The following is a 23,904-nucleotide window of genomic DNA, read 5'->3' on the forward strand; positions in this document are numbered from 1 at the left end:
CTCAAACCCAGTTTGCAGATCCTCGGGAAAACTGGACTGCAGATATTTTCTGAAAGATAACCCTCAGCTAAGATCATTTCCTATACTTTCACCAGCCATCATTTTCACACGCACCAAAGTATTTTTTGAAGGAGCCATCCTCATCAAAGACGGTTACAACGCCAGGTCTCAGGACTTGCAGAGTGGGAACGTGAGCGGCCAAGATGCCAAAGGATCCACTTAAGGTGGGAACATCCACCTGTTTCACAACGGCAGCGTTGTAGTAAATCTGTAGGGGAAAAAAATGGGAAAGAAAATAGGGGTAGTTTTCAACTTACAACAGTTCATTTAGCGAGAGTTCAAAGTTACAACTTAGCACTGAAAAAAGTGATTTATGACCATTTTTCACACTTATGATCATTGCAGCATCCCCATGGTCACATGATCAAAATCCAGTCAGGAACTGACTCACATTTACGACCGGTGTAGTGTCCTGGGGTCATGTGATCCCCTTTTGGGATTGCCTTACAAAGTCAATGGGAAGAAAACCAGATTCACTTAACAACCGTGTTACTAAGTTAACGATTGCAGTGATTCACTTAACAACTCTGGCAAGGAAGCTCATAAAATGGGGGAAAATTCACATAACAATAATTTTGGGCTCAATTGTGGTCGTTAAGTCAAGAACTACCTGTAAAGTTATATTTCCCCCCCCCCCAACCTGAAAAGGAGTAGAAGCTCTGCACCAGGATTTTTTTAAAAAATAGAAAGCAAAAAGAGAAGAGATGGAGCTGATAATTATTTTTCTTGATTGGTATGAAGGATACCTTTATGCTGCCCAGAGTTGCTGACAATCAAAAGATATACAAATTAAAAAAATAATTATTATTTCTCTGGGTACAGAACCCATGGCCACCAAAAATGTGAAACTATGTCCTCCAGCTCCAATCCAGGAAGCCCAATACACAGAGTCCTCGAGTTATGACCAGAATGGGGACTCCAATTTCAATTGCTAAGCCAAGGCGGCTGTTAAGTGAGTCATGCCCAATTTCAAAGCCTTTCCCCCCCATGGGTTGTTAAGTGGATCATGTAGTTGTTAAGCGAATCCAGCCTCTTCCTCCGTCTATGTTACCTGCTTGCATCTCGATCTGGTTAACCTGGAACTCTGCCCCATGTTCACACAACAGACTAAACCCGGGTTAACAAAACAAGCGAATTCCGAACGACGAACGCGCGACCCAGCAGCGGGTTCCGACACTGCCGCCCCGAGGCCCACATGTCGGCCTCAGTTCGGTTGCCATGACAATACCTGAGAGGGCGAGGCGAAGGTGAAGGCCAGCTGTGCAGGGCCCGTAGCAGCTGCCGCCGCCGCTTCGGCATAATGACGGGACGGGGACCGGGACCCCAACACCAAAGCGCGGGCGAGAAAACGACCGACGAGGAACATGGCGAAGCCAAGGGCAGAGAGGAGGAGAAGCAGAGAGGTCGACCGGCAACCAGGCCTGGCCTACAACTCCCAGCAGGCTCCGCGCGGGGGGAAAAGGGGGGGGGGTTGCCGCGGGGCATGACGGGAAGCACGGCGACCTCAAGGTACTCTTTTGAGATATTTTCCCAAGAAGCACCGCGGCATAAACGCCACCCGCTCCAAAAGGAAAACGTTGCTCAACTGCCGAACTGCATTTCCCAGCAGATCATAGCAACAGCCTGATACGTCGCTTCTGACAACGCCCCTCCCCCTTTCCGGTGATGGATGGGAAAATTGACCAATAGCCATTGAAGCTCGCTCAGGCGGCGGTGCTACGTGGGAACTGTAGTCCCGATTTTTGTAGTCCCGAGTCGACCCGATCTCTTTTATTTAGCCCTGTGCGGATTTTTCTCTCCTTATTTTAGGTTTAAGATATTCGGATTCCGCTTTTGACTATCTCCATTCACGGCTTCAAGAACAAGGCAATTCCCGTTAGAAATCGGGAAATTGGGCCTACTTTCCCAATTGAGGTAAAGAACCGGAAGTTGGTCCGATGCTGCACTGCGTCCCTCCCGGCGATACTTCCGGTCCTGGCCGCTTTTCCTCAGAATCGGCGTTTGCCGATCCGAATGGCGGCGACTGGCTTCGTTTGGCCGCTGGCGCTTTGGATGGTAGTAGTCGCAGCGGCGGACTCGAATAAGACGGAACCCGTCGACGCCGCGTCTCTCTCTCCTTCCCTGCCGCCGAAAGAGAAAAGCCCCGAGAGTGTTTCCCGGGCCGCTTCCACCGCCACAACGACATCCGGGTCCCCGTCGTCGGGGCTGTCGGGATTGGGCCTGCCGGCCCTTCACCGCGCGCTGTACGTCGTGGCCGGCCTGGCGGGCATCGGCCTCTTCTATTACCTCGGAGGCCGCAAGTTCCGGTGAGGAAGGCCGGGGCGCCCCTACGGGTGGGGTGGGTCTTGATGACCTCTAGGGATGCCAATCCAATTTGGCCGCCTTTTATAGGCTAAGGGAGGAAGGACCTGCTTCAATCGGGCGTCCTCCGCAAGTTGTGATCTTCATCTTCCACCCAGCCCGTCAGTTGGCATGCTGGCTGGAGTGGATAGAGAGAGTAGCCTCAGAGCATCTGAAGAGTACGAACTGAGAGCAAGCTTGCTCTCTTTTATTCAGTTCCTAATAGAGATCTCCTAGAAGAGATCAACCCTGACTGCTCTTTAGAAGGCCAGATCCTGAAGATGAAACTCAAATACTTTGGCCACCTAATGAGAAGGAAGGACTCCCTGGAGAAGAGCCTCATGCTGGGGGAAGATTGAGGGCAAAAGAAGAAGGAGGGGACAACAGAGAATGAGGTGGCTGGATGGAGTCACTGAAGCAGTTGGCATGAGCTTAAATGGACTCTAGAGGATGGTAGAGGACAGGAAGGCCTGGAGGAACGTTGTCCATGGGGTCGCAATGGGTCGGACATGACTTTGCAACTAACAAACAACAAAAAGAGAAACTATTAGTAGTCAAGCAAGCATCTTATCTCTGAAAAGCACTGGTTCAGTATGATAGTTATTCAGTATTAACAGGAAGTGTTAAGATTGATAATAAATACAGGTTGTCTTCGAGGTAGGACCAAAATGAAGCCCAGAATTAATGTTGCTAAGTGAGAAATTTGTTCTGCTCCCATTTTAGGACTTTTCTTGCCACATTTGTTCAATGAATGCTGCAGTTGCTAAATTAGTAACGTGGCTGTTGAGTGATTTTGACTTTGCTTGTTGGAAGGTTTCAAAACCTCATTCTGGGACACTGCAACTGTCATAAATGGAAACCAGTTGTCAAGCATCCGAATGTAAACCACATGTCTGTGGGTATGCTGCAATGGTCATAAATGTGAAAAATGGTCATAAGTCACATTTTCAGCGCCGTTGTAACTTTGAACGGTCAGCTAAACAAACTGTTGTAAGTCAAGGACTACCTGTAGTGGCAGTTCTCTGAGGGAAACTGCGAGGAGTTCTTCAATATGACAACTGCATGTGGAACCAATTTTATATCTAGGTAGTCCTCGACTTAAAGCAGTTCATTTAGTGACTGTTCAAAGTTGCAACAGCACTGAACAAAGTGGCTTGGGACTGTTTTTTACACCATTGCAGCATACCCAGAGACATGTGGTTTACATTTGATGCTTGACAACTGGTTCATATTCATGATGATTGCAGTGTCCCAGGATCATGTGATCCCCTTTTGTGACCTTCTCTCAAGCAAAGTCAGTGGGGAAGCCAGATTCACTTAACAACCGTGTTACTAACTTAACTGCAGTGAGTCATTTAACAACTGGCAAGAAAAATCACAAAATGGGGCAAAACTCACTTAACATTTTGGTTGTAAGTCAAAAACTACCTGTGTTGTATTTGATATCTATTTGTTGTTACTCAGGACACATCGATTCGTGTAATAAATCTAATATAATAATATACAGATAAAATCAGGGGCCTGGCCTTTGCTCAGTTGCCTGAGACTGCCTTTCCTCTGGAGATATCAGCCACAGTGGAAATCTGTTGTTAAGTCACTAAATGGGCCCAACACTGCCTATTAGCCTGCTAAACTTGATTTAATATTGCCTTTAAGGGGGAATCCTCTTAAACTGGCAGAAGTAATAAAGCAATGGTACCAAAAGGCTTCTGGATCTGGATACTTTCCATTAACTAGTTCTGGATGGGATTCTACTCTCTTAGATTAAGGTGGGCTAAAATTTGGAGATGCTCCTAGTTTCGTGGTTGAGTCTTAAAGAGCAGATGCCAGCTGTGGTCAGGAGGCTTTTCAGCAACTCTTCTCTAGTTGTACATGTATCGAGAGGCTGCACTCAGAGTCACACATGCCTTCGTCACTTGCTGGTTGGACTATTGCAATATGCTCTACATAAAGCTGCCTTTGAAAAGCAGCTGATCCAGAATGTGGCAGCATGGACAGTTTTGGGGGTGCCACTGTGCACCCATATCACCCCACTATTATTGAAGCTATTCTTGCTTTCAGTACATTTCCAGGTACAATGTAAGGTGCCAGCTTATGGTATGGGGCCAGGATTCTTGAGCGATCAATAGTCTCCCAATTGTCTCACTAGATATAGCAAAATGGGCCTGCTCCAAGGCATTCTGTAAAGCGGTGTCATTTTATGGAACAGTTGTCATTTTATGTTGTGCCTTCTTAGTCAAATCACCGGCCCTGTGGAACAGCTTCCCCCTTAGTTGAGGAAGATGGCCAACCCTACGGATTTGTGAACTCAGTTTGTGAATAAATTCTGCGGCTGATTACAGACTTATCTTGCAGGACAAGGAAACCTCCACGGAAAAAATACGGACTTCTCTCCAACTCGGAAGATCCCATGGAGATGGCTTCTCTGGAGAGTGACGAAGATACGGTATTTGAAATAAGGAATGTGAGACGGTGAGAATCAGTTGCGTTGTGTGTCCTTTGGTTTGCTGCAGCAACACAAATGACTCCTAGGGACAGGGCGGCAGGATAGTGTGACTGGATTGCAAGGAATTATAGATTCTTTGCATATTAATTACTTTTTGCCTATTTTGTTCAGGGCTAGAGACCTTAAGGCCCTTCTGATTATGTTTGCATCATCCGTTGCAAGCCTGGATTATGATGCTTAATTCAATGGCTTCAGTACTTGAACAGAATTTAATATGTATTGGTTTCCTGGACATTCTTTATCTGGCTTGGTTGTACTATTTTTTTGTAATTGTTAAATTGTAAGCTGCCCAAAGTTAGCCAACTGAGAAGGGCAACTGTATAAATCAAACAAGCCAGGCAATTTGAAATCAAGGAGAAAACATGCAAATGTAATGCTATGGATATTGACTCTGAAGTTAATTCTGTGGAAACCTCATGTTTAACCATAGTCAACCTATAGAAACTGTTTTATGTCTGTTCTGTTGACCTATGTGTTTATATCCTTTATTTCTCTGGTCAACTTATAGACTTGGGAGTTAACTTCAGTTAATTAGTTAAATCTGTCCAGAGTAATTTATTGAGCCAGGTGGCGCAGTAGTTAGAGCGCAGTACTGCAGGCGACTTCTGCTGCCTGCCAGCTGCCTGCAATTTGGCAGTTCGAATCTCACCAGGCTCAAGGTTGACTCAGCCTTACATCCTTCTGAGGTGGGTAAAATGAGGACCCAGATTGTTGGGGGCAATAAGCTGACTCTGTAAAAGCACTTAGAGGGGGCCGTAAAGCACTGTGAAGCGGTATATAAGTCTAAGTGCTATTGCTATTTCAAGTTTTTTAACTGATTTGTTCCTTGTATTGCCATGATGTGGATGGATCTGTAATTTCTCTTCTTCCATATTGAATGTTGGCATTTTAAGAATTTATTAAACTTACATACTCCCCAATTCCCAGCAACTCTTATAAATAGTATTTAAACTTTAAATAATGTAAGATTTTAGTATTTAAAGTTTAAAGGGGAGTTAATAGGACATGAACACCAGCTGGGTGATTTTGGACTAATCACCAGGAGACTGGGAGTTCTAGTCCGGCTTTAGGCATGAAAGCCAGCTGAGTGACTTGAGCTAGTCCCTCTCTCAGCTAACCCACTTAGGTTGTTGTTGTGGGGAGAATAGAAGGGGGAAGGAGTATTAAATATGTGGAAGGAAGGAAGGAAGGAAGGAAGGAAGGAAAGAAAGACAGAAACACGGCAAGTTGAGAGTCGGAATCTCTTCCTACTACTTTTGCTTTCTCTGTTCCTGTTCCCTCTTTCCGCCTTCTCAAGGCTAGAGCTAAATTAAGCCCTCCTGAAAAATTCTATTAATCCTCAGAGTAATCTGAGACTGAAAAAAATTATGCAGTGAGAGGGTAGTAATCCAACTAAAGAGAGGCGCATTTATTCAAATTAAGAATCTGATCGATTTGAATATTATCTGATATTATTAAATGTAAGTGAAATAATATACAGAGTTGCAACTGTAGCTAATTATCTGGCTTCCTGCGGTGAACTGAAATCTCCTTTAGGCAAGGAAGCTTTACAGTAAATGGCAGCTTTTAACAAATACGATTACATACCCAAGGTAAATTTTGGTGGAAATATGCTTTTTTGCTTTTCTGGCTTTGACTTAAACTATCTGCTACCAAGATGCATAGCTAGGGTAATGAAATATATATAAGCTGTCTGGTTTGATTGTTTTTTAATTTTTTATGTAAGCTATATATATATAGCTAGCTGATGAGAGCTAATTAGCTCGAAATAGATCTATACTAGTCTCCCTTTATTTATTTATCAGTACAAATAGAACACAAATATAAAAAGGCAACATTAAAAATAAAAATATGGTTTTCTGCCTGCATGGTCTTCTGTGATGAGCCGAAGGACAGAAAGGGAGTAGTGACCTTCCTCCCATATTTAGGCATACCAGGGGTTGTAACACAAATACATACCTATTTCCCTGGCTCAACTGATAAGGAGGCGAGCCTGTGGCTTAGTGGCTAAGACTCCTGCCTAAGATATAATACAGCCCAGGTTCAAATCCCAGTAAGGGTATGGCTAGCTGATGAGAGCTAATTAGCTCGAAATAGATCTATACTAGTCTCCCTTTATTTATTTATCAGTACAAATACAACATATATAATTTTGTTTGTAGAAGTATTTGTATGCTGTCTTTTAGGGACACATGGCCTTGTCACACAGCTTACATTAAAAAAATTAAAACACAATCAAACCAGACAGCACCTCAACAATTAAGATCGCCCGCTTAAAGCATTGCAACTGTTGTGCCTCTTGACAAGCCAAGCCACCTTTGGATTATTGATGTTAAGACTAGAAAAATGGGGGGGGGGGGGAAATGACAAAAAAAATAACTAAATACTGTTTAAATGTTGGCAAAGGAAGTATCTCAGCGGGAACAAAATTCCACAGAATTCCTGAGTTGAAGAGTTACCCCCGTGCTATACAGATAGTCTTCGACTTACAATTGGTCGCTTAGTGACTGTTTGAAGTTATGGTTGGCCTATCGGCGGGCTACTTATTAGCTGGATTCGAAGTTACCACAGTTCCCTCTCCTGTGGTCACATGACTGGACGTCAAGTGCGTGGCAGCTGGAGCACCTTTATGGCTGTTGGTAGCATCCAGTGATCACGTGGCCTTGCTTTATGATGGGTTTTGCCATCATAACTGTGCCAATAGCAAATCATTGGTCCAGTTAACGAGTACGGCAGCCACTTTATGACTGCGGTATTTGCTTAATGACTGCTGTAAAAAAAAAAGGTCATCGAGTGGATCAGTTATGTGTCTGACCCGTTTTATGACTCTCACAAGTTACGACCGTGATGGGCAGGCTCCATTATGGTCCTAAGTCAGTGACTATGTAGTATGTGCTCGCTGAATTAATCTTACAGGAACAAGAAAGATCTTTGAGGCAGATCCTGAGGTTTAAGTAGGGACATCTCAGTTGCAATGGTCAAATAATCTGATCCTTTTTTTAAAAAAAAATTGGGTTGAAAGGTGTAACTGCAAATTTCTGCTTCTGTAAGCAGTCAAAGTGGCTGTTTTGAGGCACAATTGTCTCCTGACAATCTGCATATTTCAAAATAAGGTCTAAAGCCACAAACCAATCCACTCTACCAACTGAAAGTAGGACTTTGACTTACAAAACTCAATGTCAGCTGGGCACATTTAGTCCAGCTGAAACTAAAACCGAACTTACTTTAAAAGGCAGCCAGCTACAGGTAGTCAGTCCTCAAGTAACGACCACAATTGAGCCCAAAATTTAGGTTGCGAAGTGAAACGTTTGTTAAATGAGTTTGCCCCCGTTTACGACTTTCCTTGCCACAGTTGCTAAGTGGATCGTTGCATTTGTGAAGTTAGTAACAGGTTGTTAAGTGAATCTGGATTTCCCATTGATTTTGCTTCTCAGAAAGTCACAAAAGGGGATCACATGATCCCCAGGACACTGCAGCCGTCATAAATACGAACCAGTTGCCAAGCGTCTGGATTTTGATGGGGATGCTGCAATGGTCATAAATGTGAAAAACAGTCATAAGTCACTTTTCCCCCTGTGCCGTTGTAACCTTGAAAGGTCATTGTCCAGAATTGAGTACAGCAATTGTACTGAATTGAGTACAGCAATTGAGCCTTAATGCTGTTGTTTTGTTCTCTAGGTGATAACAGGACTCGTGGGTTTTCCAGCTGGACCAGAGAAGAAGCAGTCTCACCAAGGGAAGAAGAAACTCAAACCTCTGTTAACTTTGAAAAGAAAAAAAAAAATCCCTGAAGCTCCTTGCGACGTGAAAGCCCAGCAGTGTGAAACTTTCTCTTCCAGGCCCCTCGAACAAGAGAACAGTCGTACAGCCACAACAGTGAATGTATTCTGCCTGGAGTTGCAAAATCGCAGGGGGAAAAAAATTACGAGGGATTCCTTGGGGTGGTGAGTCTTTCTACCTTGGAAATTTGGAACCAGCAGCGAAGATGCAAAGCTGCCATTCACAGTTTGAAAGCGGGTACCAGCCGCCGCTGCTTGGGATGGGATCATCTTTCTTCTCGGGAAAGTTGGACCTTCTTACGATTGGAAAATCCAAGGATGCACTTTGCGGCGGGCACCGCCCTGAGTCCAGGAGAGGGGAGGGGTGTGGAACATTGGAGGACACCAAAGCCACCAGATCAAATCATTCACCAGCTTCTGCGTTAAGGAACTGCAGGCTTCCCACCTCATTTGGCCTCCGCCTGGATTTCCTCTTCTACTTTCCTTTGGTTGTGTCGTTGAGACCAAAAAAAAAAAAAAAAAATTGGCTACCTGCTTTTGAATCTTGGCTGTTGGTGAAGCAATATCATTCCATAAACGGTTGGAGCAAGCAAACATTGCAAGCGGTTTAGTTTGACAACTATAAACAAGGTGCTGGCACCTGGAAATCTTTGCAAAGAAATTTCTTTTCCTTTTTTCAGTTGATTCCATTCCACTGACCCCTGTTTAAGGCTCAACTTGATTCATGTTGACCCATCCCTTCTTCTCCCAGGGAGAAGCAACACAAAACCACCACCGGTTGCTTAGCAATTGGGGGGAAAAAACATGTTTACAAATGAAGGAGAGCAGAAAATGTTCCATTAGCACCTTAAAAATGTAATGAGACAGCAGCTGCACTTGAAGAGAGTGCATGCTAGACCAGTAGCTGCAAACAAAAATTAGTAAAACTTGGCCCTTCTTAGATAGATAGGAAAGATACCCCCCCCCCCCAATAAATTAATCCAGGTCATATTGAACATTTAATTCCATTGCAGTTCTTACCTCCGACGGGATCATATACCAGGGCAAATCAGTTTTAAAGTAATATTTCCAGTTAAATACAGAAGACATTGTTTTGGATAGGATGGTACTTAGGAGAAATAAGAACTGAATGTTTCTTTGTTCAGCCCAAATATGTGGATAATAATTATTATTCTGCTACTGCAGTGTTTCTCAACCTTGGGAATTTTAAGGCACGTGGACTTCAACTCCTAGAATTCTCTAGCCAGCCTTGACTGACTGGGGAATTCTGGGAGTTGAAGTCCACATACTTTAAAGTTCCCAAGGTTTGAGAAACACTGTGCTACTGTATTTGGTCAGTATGTTACACAGAGATATTGTGTCCTCAAGTAAAAACAATATTTTGGGGGGACCCAAGAAATCAGCAATATTTTAATTACTGAACTGAGAGATGATCAGTTCAGACATGGTCCTTTGATTGTTTATTGGGACCAGCTACTGTTAAGTTGGGAGTTTTTAAAAAAAAATGATTTAAATACAGTAAGCTTGTATTAAAACAATGCAATAAAATGTTTTCAGTTTTAAAAACAAAGCAGGCTAAGAGAGCACCTCGATGCTAAACTGGGATGCTTGTAGGATTTTTTTTTTGTGTGTTTTGGTTCCAGAGGGAGGAAAAAAAACCTCCAAAAATTCTTGAGTTGAGTAAACCTTCCTCTCCTGCTTGTTGTGTCTCATTCAAACCTGGGAATAAAAACTGCGTTTTGTGGATTTACAGTGAGCTGATTGTCTTTATTGCATTCGTGAAAAATGACCTTGAACTCTCGATGTGTTGGGCTGCAACTTTTTCCCCAGCTGAATGTACAGGTAGCCCTTGACTTACAAGTATTCGTTTAGTGACCATGTGAAATTACAATGGGGAAAAAGTGACTTGGCACCGTTTTTCATACTTACAACCAATGCAGCATCTCTATGATCATGTGATCAAAATTAGGATGCTAGGCAATTGGCTCGTATTTATGACGGTCGTGTGTCCTGGGATCATCTGATCACCTTTTGCTACCTGACAGAAGTCAATGGGGAAGCCAGATTCACTTAACAGCTGAGTGATTAACTTACCAACTGCAGTGATTCACTTAGCAACTGTGTCAAGAAAGGTGGAAAAATGGGGCAAAACTCACTTAACAGCTGTCTCACCTAGCTACAGAAACCCGGGGCTCAGTTGTGGTCGTAAGTCGAGGACTACCTCTAGTCAAATTCCTTTTCTGCGATGGACTTGGGCCAATGTTTCTCATCCTTCCCAGCTTTAAGAAGAGTGGACTTCAAACTACCTGTAATTCATGAGCCAATATTTTGAGGACTTCAGTCTCACAAAGGGACGCGGTGGCTCAGTGGCTAAGACGCTGAGCTTGTGGATCATCTCTTTTTAACAAGATGCCCTCTCTTTATGGGCCCTTCCATGTTCTAATCCAGTGTTTCTCAAACTTGGCAACTTTAAGTCCTGTGGACTTCAACTCCCAGAATCCCCCAGCCAGCATAGCTGGCTGGGGAATTCTGGGAGTTGAAGTCCACAGGACTTAAAGTCGCCAAGTTTGAGAAACACTGTTCTAATCCATGCTTTTTAATAAAAACCACTAGAGGGTGATGACAGCCAGTGGATTTCCTTTAGAAACCTACCAAAACATTGCTGCTGATAGTGTGAAGGTCCCGGTGCCCTGACTTAACCTCCCTAGAGGTTGTGATTTCAACTTTGTTATTGTGGATGATACAGCTTCCCATGCAGGTAGTCCTCGACCACAATTGAGCCCAACATTTCTGTTGCTAAGTGAGATATTTGTTGAGTTTTGCCCCTTTCTTGCCACAGTTGTTCAGTGAATCAGATTTAACAAGAGTTGGAAGGTCCCACCCACCCACTACCCAAGCAGGAAATCCTACACCATTTTTGACAGTCTCTTCTTGAGAGCTTCCAGTGATGAAGCTCCCACAACAATCGCTACAAGTGTTAAATTGGTAACAACGGTTGTTAAGTGAATCTGGCTTCCCCGTTGACGTCGCTTGTCAGAAGGTCGCAAAAGCGGATCCTGTGACTGAGAGACACAGCAACCGACATAACTAAGAGCCAGTTGCCCAGCGTCTGAATGTTCAGTGCTGCCGTAACTTTGAACCAAATGAACTGTTGTAAGTCGAGGACTAACTGTGGGATCATTTGGTCAAATGCTTCCTGTGTTTCAAAATCCTTAAAAAGTTACTCTTTTTCAAAGGAGCCCGGGTGGTTAGAATGCAGTATTGCAGGCTCATTCTGCCCACAGCCTGGTGTTTGTTCCTGACAGGCTCAAGGTTGACCGAGCCTTACATCCTTCTGAGGTCATTAAAATGAGGACACAGATTATTGCGGGGCCAATATGGAAATAATGCTTACATTGTAAACCAGAGCGAGTGCTCTAAAGCAGGGATTTGCAAACCCCAGTCTCTAGACCAGCACTGGTGTTCTGACTGAGGCTTCCCCAAAAAGCACAAGGCGGAATCCTGGTCCCGACAAAACCCCTTTTATTAAATGAATGTGAATTCCTCTCATTCACATTCAGCCAAGGCCTGGTAAACAGTCTTTCAAAGGAATATTTATGACCACAGACCTTATCTAGCTTGGAAAGCTGCCATGTAAATATTCCCCAAACACTGCAGTGCGAGGAAAGACTTGGCGCAGAGTCTCTGAGATTCACGGACAGATTTTCACACTCCTGAAACGAACGAATGACCGAACGAACGAATTGTTACCTGCAAAAGCCCCCTCCCCTTTCGCTCCTCTTTTATTTCCTATGGGAGGGGCCAATCACCTTCCACCTGTGACTTGACTCCCAAGTTGACCCTGATTTCTTAGTTGTTCTTGTCTTCTGGCAGCTCTGCGCATGCGCACACTGGGAACAGGCTCCAGCTGTTCCTCTGCCTCACTGCTGTCTAGCTCCGAAGGCAGCTGACAACAGCCAGACGGCCTTGGCCCCATCTCTGCCTCCGACACAGAGGCCATTTTAAGGCCGTACAGTGGAAGCCATTTTAAGGCACAACAGGCTGTGTCTTAACAGAACACACACACCCGAGGGGTTATAGCATTTGTCTGAAATGGAATAGGGTCTCCTGCCTGAGCAGGGGGTTGGACTAGAAGACCGCCAAGGTCCTTTCCAAGTCTCTTCTTTCAAAAGCCGCTGTCGGAATTAGCACATTATGCTGTATTATAGTCTAAACCGTAGTTTACCTTCACGGTGGTGCTAAATACAACTGCTTTGTCGCACATCAGGTAATCAGTACTGTGAGTTGTTTGGCTGGCCTAAATATGGTGTGGGGGTTTAAGCAAATGGGGGGCTATCGCAGGAAAGCGATGTGTAGCTTAATATGATGCGGTTTTGAACCTGAATGGCCCTAGCTGAGACTGGAGACATGGCAGTCTCATTCTCCTTTCTCCATCCATTAGAGCCGTGTTTCTCAATCTTGGCAGCTTTCAGATGTGGGGACTTGAAGTCCCAGAATTCCCCAGCCAGCTGGCTGGGGAATTCTGGGACTTGAAGTCCTCACATCTGAAAGCTGTCAAGGTTGAGAAACGCGGATCTTAAAGTATTTGATGAGAAAAGCCAAAGGAGAGAACTAGCTAAACATGGTTTAGTTTTCCTAAAAACTAGCAGGTTAAAAACAATAATAATAATTCGGCTACTTTTAATTCAGCCACACTTTGCTTCTTTCTGGGAAATCTTGCTCTTTCAGCCAAATCAAGAGATGGTCCTTTTTAAAGAGGACTCTGTTCTCTCCTGTCCCCAGAGCTCAAAGCTATTTTCCTAGCTTCAGAAGTGTCTTCTTTTTTTTACTTATTACCCTAATGAAGTCAGGGGAGACCTCGTGCGTCTCTTGCTAAAATAAAATAAAATACAAAATGGGAAGAGGGGGGTGTTGGCTAAAAGAAACACACATCTGCCCTTTTTTTTTGACATTGATTTGTAAAGAGATGATCTGTCTCTGGTTTCTTACTTCTTCCTCCTTTGTTAAATCTCCTTCCTTTCTACCAAGTCCCCATCCACAAACTGAAATATTTTAATGAAATGGAGGATGGGGGGAGGAAGATAAGCAGTGTGTGTGTGAGAGAGAGAGAGTGGGGGAAGAGAAGGAGAGAGGGAGAGAGAGAAGGAAAGAGAGGAAGAGAGAAGTAGGGAGAGAGGGAAGGAGAGAGAGAGAAGGAGGAGGGAGAGAGAAGGAGAGAGGGAGAGAGAGAAGGAGAGAGAGGAAGAGAGAAGTAGGGAGAGAGGGAAGGAGAGAGAGAGAAGGAGGAGGGAGAGAGAGAAGGAGAGAGAGGAAGAGAGAGGGAAGGAGGGGGAGAGAAGTAGGGAGAGGGAAGGAGAGAGGGGAATAGGGAGGGAGGGGGAGAGAGAAGGAGGGAGAGAGGGAGGGGGAGAGGGGTAGGGAGAAGGAGGGAGGATGAGAGGAAGATATGCACAGTGTGTGTGAGAGAGAGGAAGAGGGAGGGAGGGGGAGAGAGAGGGGGGAGAGGAGGGAGAGGAAGATGTGCACTGTGTGTGAGAGAGAGAGGAAGAGGGAGGGAGGGGGAGAGGGTGGAGGGAGGGAGGATAGAGTGGAAAAGAGAAAAGGGGGGAGGGAGAGAAATAGGGAGAGGGGTAGGGAGAGAGATGGAGGATGGAGGAAGAAGATATGCACTAAGTGTGTGTGTGTGTGTGTGTGTGAGAGAGAGAGAGAGAGAGGAGGGAGAGATAGGGAGAAGGAGAAGTATAGAGAAGAAGAGAGAATTAGGGGGAGAGGGAGGGGGGAGAGGAGAAGGATTGAGAGAAAGAGAGATGGAGGATGGGGGGGAGGAAGACATGCAGTGTGTGTGTGTGTGTGTGTGTGTGAGAGAGAGAGAGAGAGAGAGAGAGAGAGAGAGAGAGAGAGAGAGAGAGAATCACCTGTTTTTTCTGCATATTCTCTTTCTTTTTTTGCCTGCACTGAAAAGAAAACCCCGTCCTCCAAATGGCCGCCGTCATTCGTCCTGTAATTAAGAGAGAGTTTTATGAGGTTAATGGACTATCAGGGATCAGGCCTTGGGAGCTCCACAGCTCGCCAGAGCCAGAGAAGGGGGGTGGGGGTGGGGGGGAGAGAGATCGGTGGCTCCTTTGGGTATGAAAACATATTCCCCAATGTTGTAGATTACTGTTGGTTGCAGAGCTCTAAGTCCTCGACTTACAACAGTTCATTTGGTGACCGTTTGAAGTTGTAGCAGCACTGAAAAAAGTGACCCCTGACTTGTTTTTCCACACTTACGACCGTTTCTCACATGTTGCAGCCTCCCCAGGGTCACATGATCAAAATTTCAGAGACTAGCCAACTGATTCGTGTTTATGACGGTTGCTGTGTCCTGGGGTCGCGCGATCCCCTTTTGCAACCTTTTGGCAAGCAGAGTCAATGGGGAAGCCAGATCCACTTAATAACTGCAGTGATTCACTTAACAACCGTGACAGGAAAGGTTGTAAAATGGGGGCAACGTTTATTTAAATGTTTCACTTAACAACAGAAATCCTGGGTTCAATTGTGGTCCTAAATCCAGGACTACCTAACTGTATGTTCACCTCCTTGAGTTACTTCTAAAGTAATAAAGGCAGGATAAAAATCAAACAATAGAATAGAATAGAATAGAATAGAATAGAATAGAATAGAATAGAATAGAATTCTTTATTGGCCAAGTGTGATTGGACACACAAGGAATTTGTTTTTGGTACATAAGCTCTCAGTGTACATAAGGAGAATAAAAATACATTCATCAAGAATAAAAAGATACAACACTTAGTAATAGTCAAGGTTACTAATAAGCTCTCAAATCATACTAGGAAACAAATAAAAACTGTATAAATTGAAAGATACAAGCAACATGGTTATAGTCATAAGTGGGAAGAGATAGATACTAGGAAGGAAGAGGCGAATAATAGTAGCACAGTCTTAGTAAATTATTTGGTAGTGTTGTGGGAATTGGTTGTTAAGCAGAGTGATGGCATTCGGGAAAAAGCGGTCCTTGTGTCTAGTTGTCTTGGTGTGCATTGCCAGATAGTGTCGTTTTGAGGGCAGAAGTTGAAACAATTTATGTCCAGGATGCGATGTAGATATTTTGACAGCCCTCTTTTTGACTCGTGCAGTCAATAAACTTAGTGTTAATGCTATCTTGCCCAAGGGAGTCTGGCACGGCTTTCTTGGCGGTAGAGAACTATGTCCCCTTTATGACTTGTGGACTTCAACTCCCAGAATTCCCAAGCCAGCAGGAACAGTTTCCCCACCTCTGTCCTATAAGATTCTGCTGATAAGACAGCATGAGTGCATTTATTTATTTTCATTTTGTTTACTTTGTCAGGCGTATATATATAAGATAACAGATAAAAAGTATAAACCTGATTTTTGAATACATGAAAAAGAGACGAATAAAAAGGGAAACTGGGACAGGGACTGTAGACACGCTGGTGCGCTTATGCACGCCCCTTACAGACCTCTTAGGAATGGGGTGAGGTCAACGGTAGACAGTCTAAGGTTCAAATTTTGGGGGTTTGGGGATGAAACCACAGAGTCAGGCAGAGCCTTCCAGGCGTTGACCCACTCTGTTGCTGAAGTCGTGTTTTCTACAATCGAGTTTGGAGCGGTTTACCTTGAGTTTGTTGTTTGCTTGTTGTTGTAACTGTGAGTAGTAACTGTGAGAGGGATCTTGGAGTTCTAGTGGACAACCATTTAAATATGAGCCAGCCGTGTGCAGCAGCTGCCAAAAAAGCCAACACAGTTCTAGGCCGCATCAACAGAGGGGTAGAATCAAGATCACGTGAAGTGTTCATACCATTTTATAATGCCTTGGTAAGGCCACACTTGGAATACGGCATTCAGTTCTGGTCGCCACGATGTAGAAAAGATGTGGAGACTCTAGAAAGAGTGCAGAGAAGAGCAACAAAGAGGATTAGTGGACTGGAGGCTAAAACATATGAAGAACGGTTGCAGGAACTGGGTATGTCTAGCTTAAGAGAAAGAAGGACTAGGGGAGACATGATAGCAGTCTTCCAATATCTCAGGGGTTGCCACAAAGAAGAGGGAGTCCAGCTATTCTCCAAGGCACCTGAGGGTAGAATAAGAAGCAATGGGTGGAAACTAATCAAGGAGAGAAGCAACTTAGAACTGAGGAGAAATTTCCTGACAGTTAGAACAATGAATCAGTGGAACAGCTTGCCTCCAGAAGTTGTGAATGCCCCAACACTGGAAGTCTTTAAGAAGATGTTGGATAACCATCTGTCTGAAACGGTATAGGGTTTCCTGCCTAGGCAGGGGGTTGGACTAGAAGGCCTCCAAGGTCCCTTCCAAATCTACTATTGTATTGTATTGTATTGTATTGTTTTGTTTACCTCGCTGTTGTTTGCTTGTGTATTGTTGTGGTTGAAGCTGAAGTAGTCATTGACAGGTAGGACATTGTAGCCGATAATTTTATGTACAACGCTTAGGTCAGACAGAAGGCGGCGTAGTTCTAAGTTGTCTAAGCCCAAAATTTCAAATCTGGTGGCATCAGGTATTTTATTGCGGGTAGAGGAATGGAGGACTCTTCTCGTGAAATATGACGGACGTCTGTCTCAAAAACTTCCCCGTGTGGGCAATGGGAGGGATCAACCCCGGCACCCTTTACCGTGGCAGAGGTAGGCGTAGCCCAGCTAGACCGTAGCCCCTGTGGGACTGGGTGTTGTGAATTCCAGTCATTCCTTCTCCGGTGCTCTGGGTGTATTTTTTCTTCGCATGATTTGCCCCCTCTGTGTTTGATCTGTAACCACCGAAAGTATTGCCGGAGGCGATGACATCCGCAACTTACTGGTTGTCATAGGAACCCCAGCTTCGCGCTCCCATGCGCCTGGGTCTCGGAGGGCCTAAAACCTCCGGCTGTGGGGTAATGAGCCTATGAAGTCTGCGCTGGAAAGGCCCCGGTTACAGCTCCCCTCCCCGTTGCCGGCAAGTCAGCTGGCGCTCACCTGAAAGCCAGCTCCTTCACCCCATCTGTCTCTTTCTGTGCTTTTTTTTTAAATCTTCCCCCCAAGCAGGAAACCTCAGAGGAAAAAGGTTACTAAAGTCAAAATAAAAAAAACCTTTCAGACGGAGAGGCTAAACTGTTATTATATTCACTATCATACCTCCCCTGTTTTCCTTTTTTTTTTTTAACAAAAAAGAGGAACAAACCCTCCCTTTCAGGGTCAAAAGATTTGAATAAGTGCCTTTGACAGCATCCTTTAGTAGGGGGAAAAACAGCCTTTTCTATTTTAAAAGAGAGAAGCTGATAGCACCGATCGCTTCCCCCTATTATTTCCCCATCAGCCTCTGCCCTGCCCTGGCACCCTGCCAATGGCACTACAACTCCCAGCATCCCTTTGGGGAGTCGGGAGTCTTAATGCCAATGAAGGATAAAGTGGTGAAATTCTTTTTTTTTTTTACTATCGGTTCTGTGGGTGTGGCTTGGCGGGCGTGGCAGGAGAAGGATACTGCAAAATCTCCATTCGCACCCCACTCTGGGGCCAGCCAGAGGTGGCGTTTGCCGGTTCTCTGAACTACTCAAATTTTCCACTACCAGTTCTCTGAATTACTCAAAATTTCCACTACTGCTTCTCTGAACTATTCAAAATTTCCACTACTGCTTCTCTGAACTATTCAAAATTTCCTCTACTGGTTCTCTGAACTACTCAAAATTTCCACTACTGCTTCTCTGAGCTATTCAAAATTTCCACTACTGCTTCTCTGAACTATTCAAAATTTCCACTACTGCTTCTCTGAACTACTCAAAATTTCCACTACCAGTTCTCTGAACTACTCAAAATTTCCACTACTGCTTCTCTGAACTATTCAAAATTTCCACTACTGGTTCTCTGAGCTATTCAAAATTTCCTCTACTGGTTCTCTGAGCTACTCAAAATTTCCTCTACTGGTTCTCTGAACTACTCAAAATTTCCACTACTGCTTCTCTGAACTACTCAAAATTTCCACTACCAGTTCTCTGAACTACTCAAAATTTCCACTACTGCTTCTCTGAACTACTCAAAATTTCCACTACTGGTTCTCTGAACTATTCAAAATTTCCACTACTGCTTCTCTGAACTATTCAAAATTTCCTCTACTGGTTCTCTGAGCTACTCAAAATTTCCTCTACTGGTTCTCTGAGCTACTCAAAATTTCCTCTACTGTTTCTCTGAGCTACTCAAAATTTCCTCTACTGGTTCTCTGAACTATTCAAAATTTCCACTACTGCTTCTCTGAACTACTCAAAATTTCCACTACCAGTTCTCTGAACTACTCAAAATTTCCACTACTGCTTCTCTGAACTATTCAAAATTTCCACTACTGGTTCTCTGAGCTACTCAAAATTTCCTCTACTGTTTCTCTGAGCTACTCAAAATTTCCTCTACTGGTTCTCTGAACTACTCAAAATTTCCACTACTGCTTCTCTGAACTACTCAAAATTTCCACTACCAGTTCTCTGAACTACTCAAAATTTCCACTACTGCTTCTCTGAACTACTCAAAATTTCCACTACTGGTTCTCTGAACTATTCAAAATTTCCACTACTGCTTCTCTGAACTATTCAAAATTTCCTCTACTGGTTCTCTGAGCTACTCAAAATTTCCTCTACTGGTTCTCTGAGCTACTCAAAATTTCCTCTACTGTTTCTCTGAGCTACTCAAAATTTCCTCTACTGGTTCTCTGAACTATTCAAAATTTCCACTACTGCTTCTCTGAACTATTCAAAATTTCCACTACTGGTTCTCTGAGCTACTCAAAATTTCCACTACTGGTTCTCTCAACTATTCAAAATTTCCACTACTGGTTCTCTGAGCTATTCAAAATTTCCACTACTGGTTCTCTCAACTATTCAAAATTTCCACTACTGGTTCTCTCAACTATTCAAAATTTCCACTACCGGTTCTCTGAACTATTCAAAATTTCCACTACCGGTTCTCTGAACTATTCAAAATTTCCACTACCGGTTCTCTGAACTATTCAAAATTTCCACTACTGGTTCTCTGAACTATTCAAAATTTCCACTACCGGTTCTCTGAACTATTCAAAATTTCCACTACCGGTTCTCTCAACTATTCAAAATTTCCACTACCGGTTCTCTGAACTATTCAAAATTTCCACTACCGGTTCTCTGAACTATTCAAAATTTCCACTACTGGTTCTCTGAACTATTCAAAATTTCCACTACCGGTTCTCTCAACTATTCAAAATTTCCTCTACTGGTTCTCTGAGCTATTCAAAATTTCCACTACTGGTTCTCTGAGCTACTCAAAATTTCCACTACTGGTTCTCTCAACTATTCAAAATTTCCACTACTGGTTCTCTGAGCTATTCAAAATTTCCACTACCGGTTCTCTGAACTATTCAAAATTTCCACTACTGGTTCTCTGAACTATTCAAAATTTCCACTACCGGTTCTCTCAACTATTCAAAATTTCCTCTACTGGTTCTCTGAGCTATTCAAAATTTCCACTACCGGTTCTCTCAACTATTCAAAATTTCCACTACTGGTTCTCTGAACTATTCAAAATTTCCACTACCGGTTCTCTCAACTATTCAAAATTTCCACTACTGGTTCTCTGAGCTATTCAAAATTTCCACTACTGCTTCTCTGAACTATTCAAAATTTCCACTACTGGTTCTCTGAGCTACTCAAAATTTCCACTACTGGTTCTCTCAACTATTCAAAATTTCCTCTACTGTTTCTCTGAGCTACTCAAAATTTCCTCTACTGGTTCTCTGAACTATTCAAAATTTCCACTACTGCTTCTCTGAACTATTCAAAATTTCCACTACTGGTTCTCTGAGCTACTCAAAATTTCCACTACTGCTTCTCTGAACTATTCAAAATTTCCACTACTGGTTCTCTGAGCTACTCAAAATTTCCACTACTGGTTCTCTCAACTATTCAAAATTTCCACTACTGGTTCTCTGAGCTATTCAAAATTTCCACTACCGGTTCTCTGAACTATTCAAAATTTCCACTACTGGTTCTCTGAACTATTCAAAATTTCCACTACCGGTTCTCTCAACTATTCAAAATTTCCTCTACTGGTTCTCTGAGCTATTCAAAATTTCCACTACCGGTTCTCTCAACTATTCAAAATTTCCACTACTGGTTCTCTGAACTATTCAAAATTTCCACTACCGGTTCTCTCAACTATTCAAAATTTCCACTACTGGTTCTCTGAGCTATTCAAAATTTCCACTACCAGTTCTCTGAACTACTCAAAATTTCCACTACTGCTTCTCTGAGCTATTCAAAATTTCCACTACTGCTTCTCTGAACTATTCAAAATTTCCACTACTGCTTCTCTGAACTACTCAAAATTTCCACTACTGCTTCTCTGAACTATTCAAAATTTCCTCTACTGGTTCTCTGAGCTATTCAAAGTTTCCACTACTGGTTCTCTGAACTATTCAAAATTTCCACTACTGCTTCTCTGAACTATTCAAAATTTCCTCTACTGGTTCTCTGAGCTACTCAAAATTTCCTCTACTGGTTCTCTGAGCTACTCAAAATTTCCTCTACTGTTTCTCTGAGCTACTCAAAATTTCCTCTACTGGTTCTCTGAACTATTCAAAATTTCCACTACTGCTTCTCTGAACTATTCAAAATTTCCACTACTGGTTCTCTGAGCTACTCAAAATTTCCTCTACTGGTTCTCTGAGCTACTCAAAATTTCCTCTACTGTTTCTCTGAGCTATTCAAAGTTTCCACTACTGGTTCTCTGAGCTATTCAAAGTTTCCACTACTGGTTCTCTGAGCTATTCAAAGTTTCCACTACCGGTTCTCTCAACTATTCAAAATTTCCACTACTGCTTCTCTGAACTATTCAAAATTTCCTCTACTGGTTCTCTGAGCTATTCAAAGTTTCCACTACCGGTTCTCTGAGCTATTCAAAGTTTCCACTACCGGTTCTCTCAACTATTCAAAGTTTCCACTACTGCTTCTCTGAACTATTCAAAATTTCCACTACTGGTTCTCTCAACTATTCAAAGTTTCCACTACCGGTTCTCTGAGCTATTCAAAATTTCCACTACTGGTTCTCTGAACTATTCAAAATTTCCTCTACTGGTTCTCTGAGCTATTCAAAGTTTCCACTACTGGTTCTCTGAGCTATTCAAAGTTTCCACTACCGGTTCTCTCAACTATTCAAAGTTTCCACTACTGCTTCTCTGAACTATTCAAAATTTCCACTACTGGTTCTCTCAACTATTCAAAGTTTCCACTACCGGTTCTCTGAGCTATTCAAAATTTCCACTACTGGTTCTCTGAGCTACTCAAAATTTCCTCTACTGGTTCTCTGAGCTACTCAAAATTTCCTCTACTGGTTCTCTGAGCTACTCAAAATTTCCACTACTGTTTCTCTGAGCTATTCAAAATTTCCACTACTGCTTCTCTGAGCTATTCAAAATTTCCTCTACTGTTTCTCTCAACTATTCAAAATTTCCACTACTGCTTCTCTGAGCTATTCAAAATTTCCTCTACTGTTTCTCTGAGCTATTCAAAATTTCCTCTACTGGTTCTCTGAGCTATTCAAAATTTCCACTACTGGTTCTCTGAGCTATTCAAAATTTCCACTACTGGTTCTCTGAGCTATTCAAAATTTCCTCTACTGGTTCTCTGAGCTATTCAAAATTTCCACTACTGGTTCTCTGAGCTATTCAAAATTTCCTCTACTGTTTCTCTGAGCTATTCAAAATTTCCTCTACTGTTTCTCTGAGCTATTCAAAATTTCCACTACTGGTTCTCTGAGCTATTCAAAATTTCCTCTACTGGTTCTCTGAGCTATTCAAAATTTCCTCTACTGGTTCTCTGAGCTATTCAAAATTTCCACTACTGGTTCTCTGAGCTATTCAAAATTTCCTCTACTGTTTCTCTGAGCTATTCAAAATTTCCACTACTGGTTCTCTGAGCTATTCAAAATTTCCTCTACTGTTTCTCTGAGCTATTCAAAATTTCCTCTACTGGTTCTCTGAGCTATTCAAAATTTCCACTACTGGTTCTCTGAGCTATTCAAAATTTCCTCTACTGGTTCTCTGAGCTATTCAAAATTTCCACTACTGGTTCTCTGAGCTATTCAAAATTTCCTCTACTGGTTCTCTGAGCTATTCAAAATTTCCACTACTGGTTCTCTGAGCTATTCAAAATTTCCTCTACTGTTTCTCTGAGCTATTCAAAATTTCCTCTACTGGTTCTCTGAGCTATTCAAAATTTCCACTACTGGTTCTCTGAGCTATTCAAAGTTTCCACTACTGGTTCTCTGAGCTATTCAAAATTTCCACTACTGTTTCTCTGAGCTATTCAAAATTTCCTCTACTGGTTCTCTGAGCTATTCAAAATTTCCTCTACTGGTTCTCTGAGCTATTCAAAATTTCCACTACTGCTTCTCTGAGCTATTCAAAATTTCCTCTACTGGTTCTCTGAGCTATTCAAAGTTTCCACTACTGGTTCTCTGAACTATTCAAAGTTTCCACTACTGTTTCTCTGAGCTATTAAAAATTTCCTCTACTGTTTCTCTGAGCTATTCAAAATTTCCACTACTGTTTCTCTGAGCTATTCAAAATTTCCACTACTGTTTCTCTGAGCTATTAAAAATTTCCTCTACTGTTTCTCTGAGCTATTCAAAATTTCCACTACTGCTTCTCTGAGCTATTCAAAATTTCCTCTACTGGTTCTCTGAGCTATTCAAAATTTCCTCTACTGGTTCTCTGAACTATTCAAAGTTTCCACTACTGTTTCTCTGAGCTATTAAAAATTTCCTCTACTGTTTCTCTGAGCTATTCAAAATTTCCACTACTGCTTCTCTGAGCTATTCAAAATTTCCTCTACTGGTTCTCTGAGCTATTCAAAATTTCCTCTACTGGTTCTCTGAACTATTCAAAGTTTCCACTACTGTTTCTCTGAGCTATTAAAAATTTCCTCTACTGTTTCTCTGAGCTATTCAAAATTTCCACTACTGTTTCTCTGAGCTATTCAAAATTTCCACTACTGTTTCTCTGAGCTATTAAAAATTTCCTCTACTGTTTCTCTGAGCTATTCAAAATTTCCACTACTGTTTCTCTGGGCTATTAAAAATTTCCTCTACTGTTTCTCTGAGCTATTCAAAATTTCCACTACTGTTTCTCTGAGCTATTCAAAATTTCCTCTACCGGTTCTCTGAGCTATTCAAAGTTTCCACTACTGGTTCTCTG

The 23,904-nt window shown here is 42.8% G+C and overlaps 3 protein-coding genes across 5 annotated transcripts in view; 2 read left to right on the forward strand and 1 right to left on the reverse strand.

The window, feature by feature from the left end:
- Positions 1–1,526, reverse strand: part of ATP5F1D (ATP synthase F1 subunit delta) — a 28,477-nt gene extending 26,951 nt beyond the window's left edge. For 2 of the 3 annotated variants that reach the window (XM_081960451.1, XM_081960450.1), the window contains exons 1-2: positions 1,289–1,526; positions 115–268 (exon numbers count right to left, since the gene is read on the reverse strand). In XM_081960451.1, coding sequence (XP_081816577.1) covers positions 115–268; positions 1,289–1,426 — 292 coding nt within the window. In that variant the 5' untranslated portion in view covers positions 1,427–1,526. The remainder of the gene's footprint in view (positions 1–114; positions 269–1,288) is intronic. The other variant, XM_081960449.1, reaches the window with a different exon arrangement.
- Positions 1–23,904, forward strand: part of STK11 (serine/threonine kinase 11) — a 608,695-nt gene that overhangs the window by 440,546 nt on the left and 144,245 nt on the right. The gene's annotated exons all lie outside the window — the stretch shown is intronic.
- FAM174C (family with sequence similarity 174 member C) lies at positions 1,674–10,431 on the forward strand. The gene is made up of 3 exons (XM_081960509.1): positions 1,674–2,366; positions 4,756–4,872; positions 8,585–10,431. The coding sequence occupies exons 1-3, from the start codon at positions 2,074–2,076 to the stop codon at positions 8,586–8,588; spliced, it is 414 nt and encodes a 137-aa protein (XP_081816635.1). The 5' UTR covers positions 1,674–2,073; the 3' UTR covers positions 8,589–10,431.

The sequence above is a fragment of the Natrix helvetica genome (assembly GCF_964273705.1).
Source record: "Natrix helvetica genome assembly, chromosome: 1".
In the NCBI taxonomy this organism is placed as follows: Eukaryota; Metazoa; Chordata; class Lepidosauria; order Squamata; family Natricidae; genus Natrix; species Natrix helvetica.

Bases quoted from the DNA above. Each gene is read 5' to 3' on its own strand.
- FAM174C (XM_081960509.1), top strand. From the start codon at position 2,074: ATGGCGGCGACTGGCTTCGTTTGGCCGCTGGCGCTTTGGATGGTAGTA. The intron at 2,367-4,755 runs GTGAGGAAGGCC...CTTATCTTGCAG, and splicing joins CTCGGAGGCCGCAAGTTCCG to GACAAGGAAACCTCCACGGA.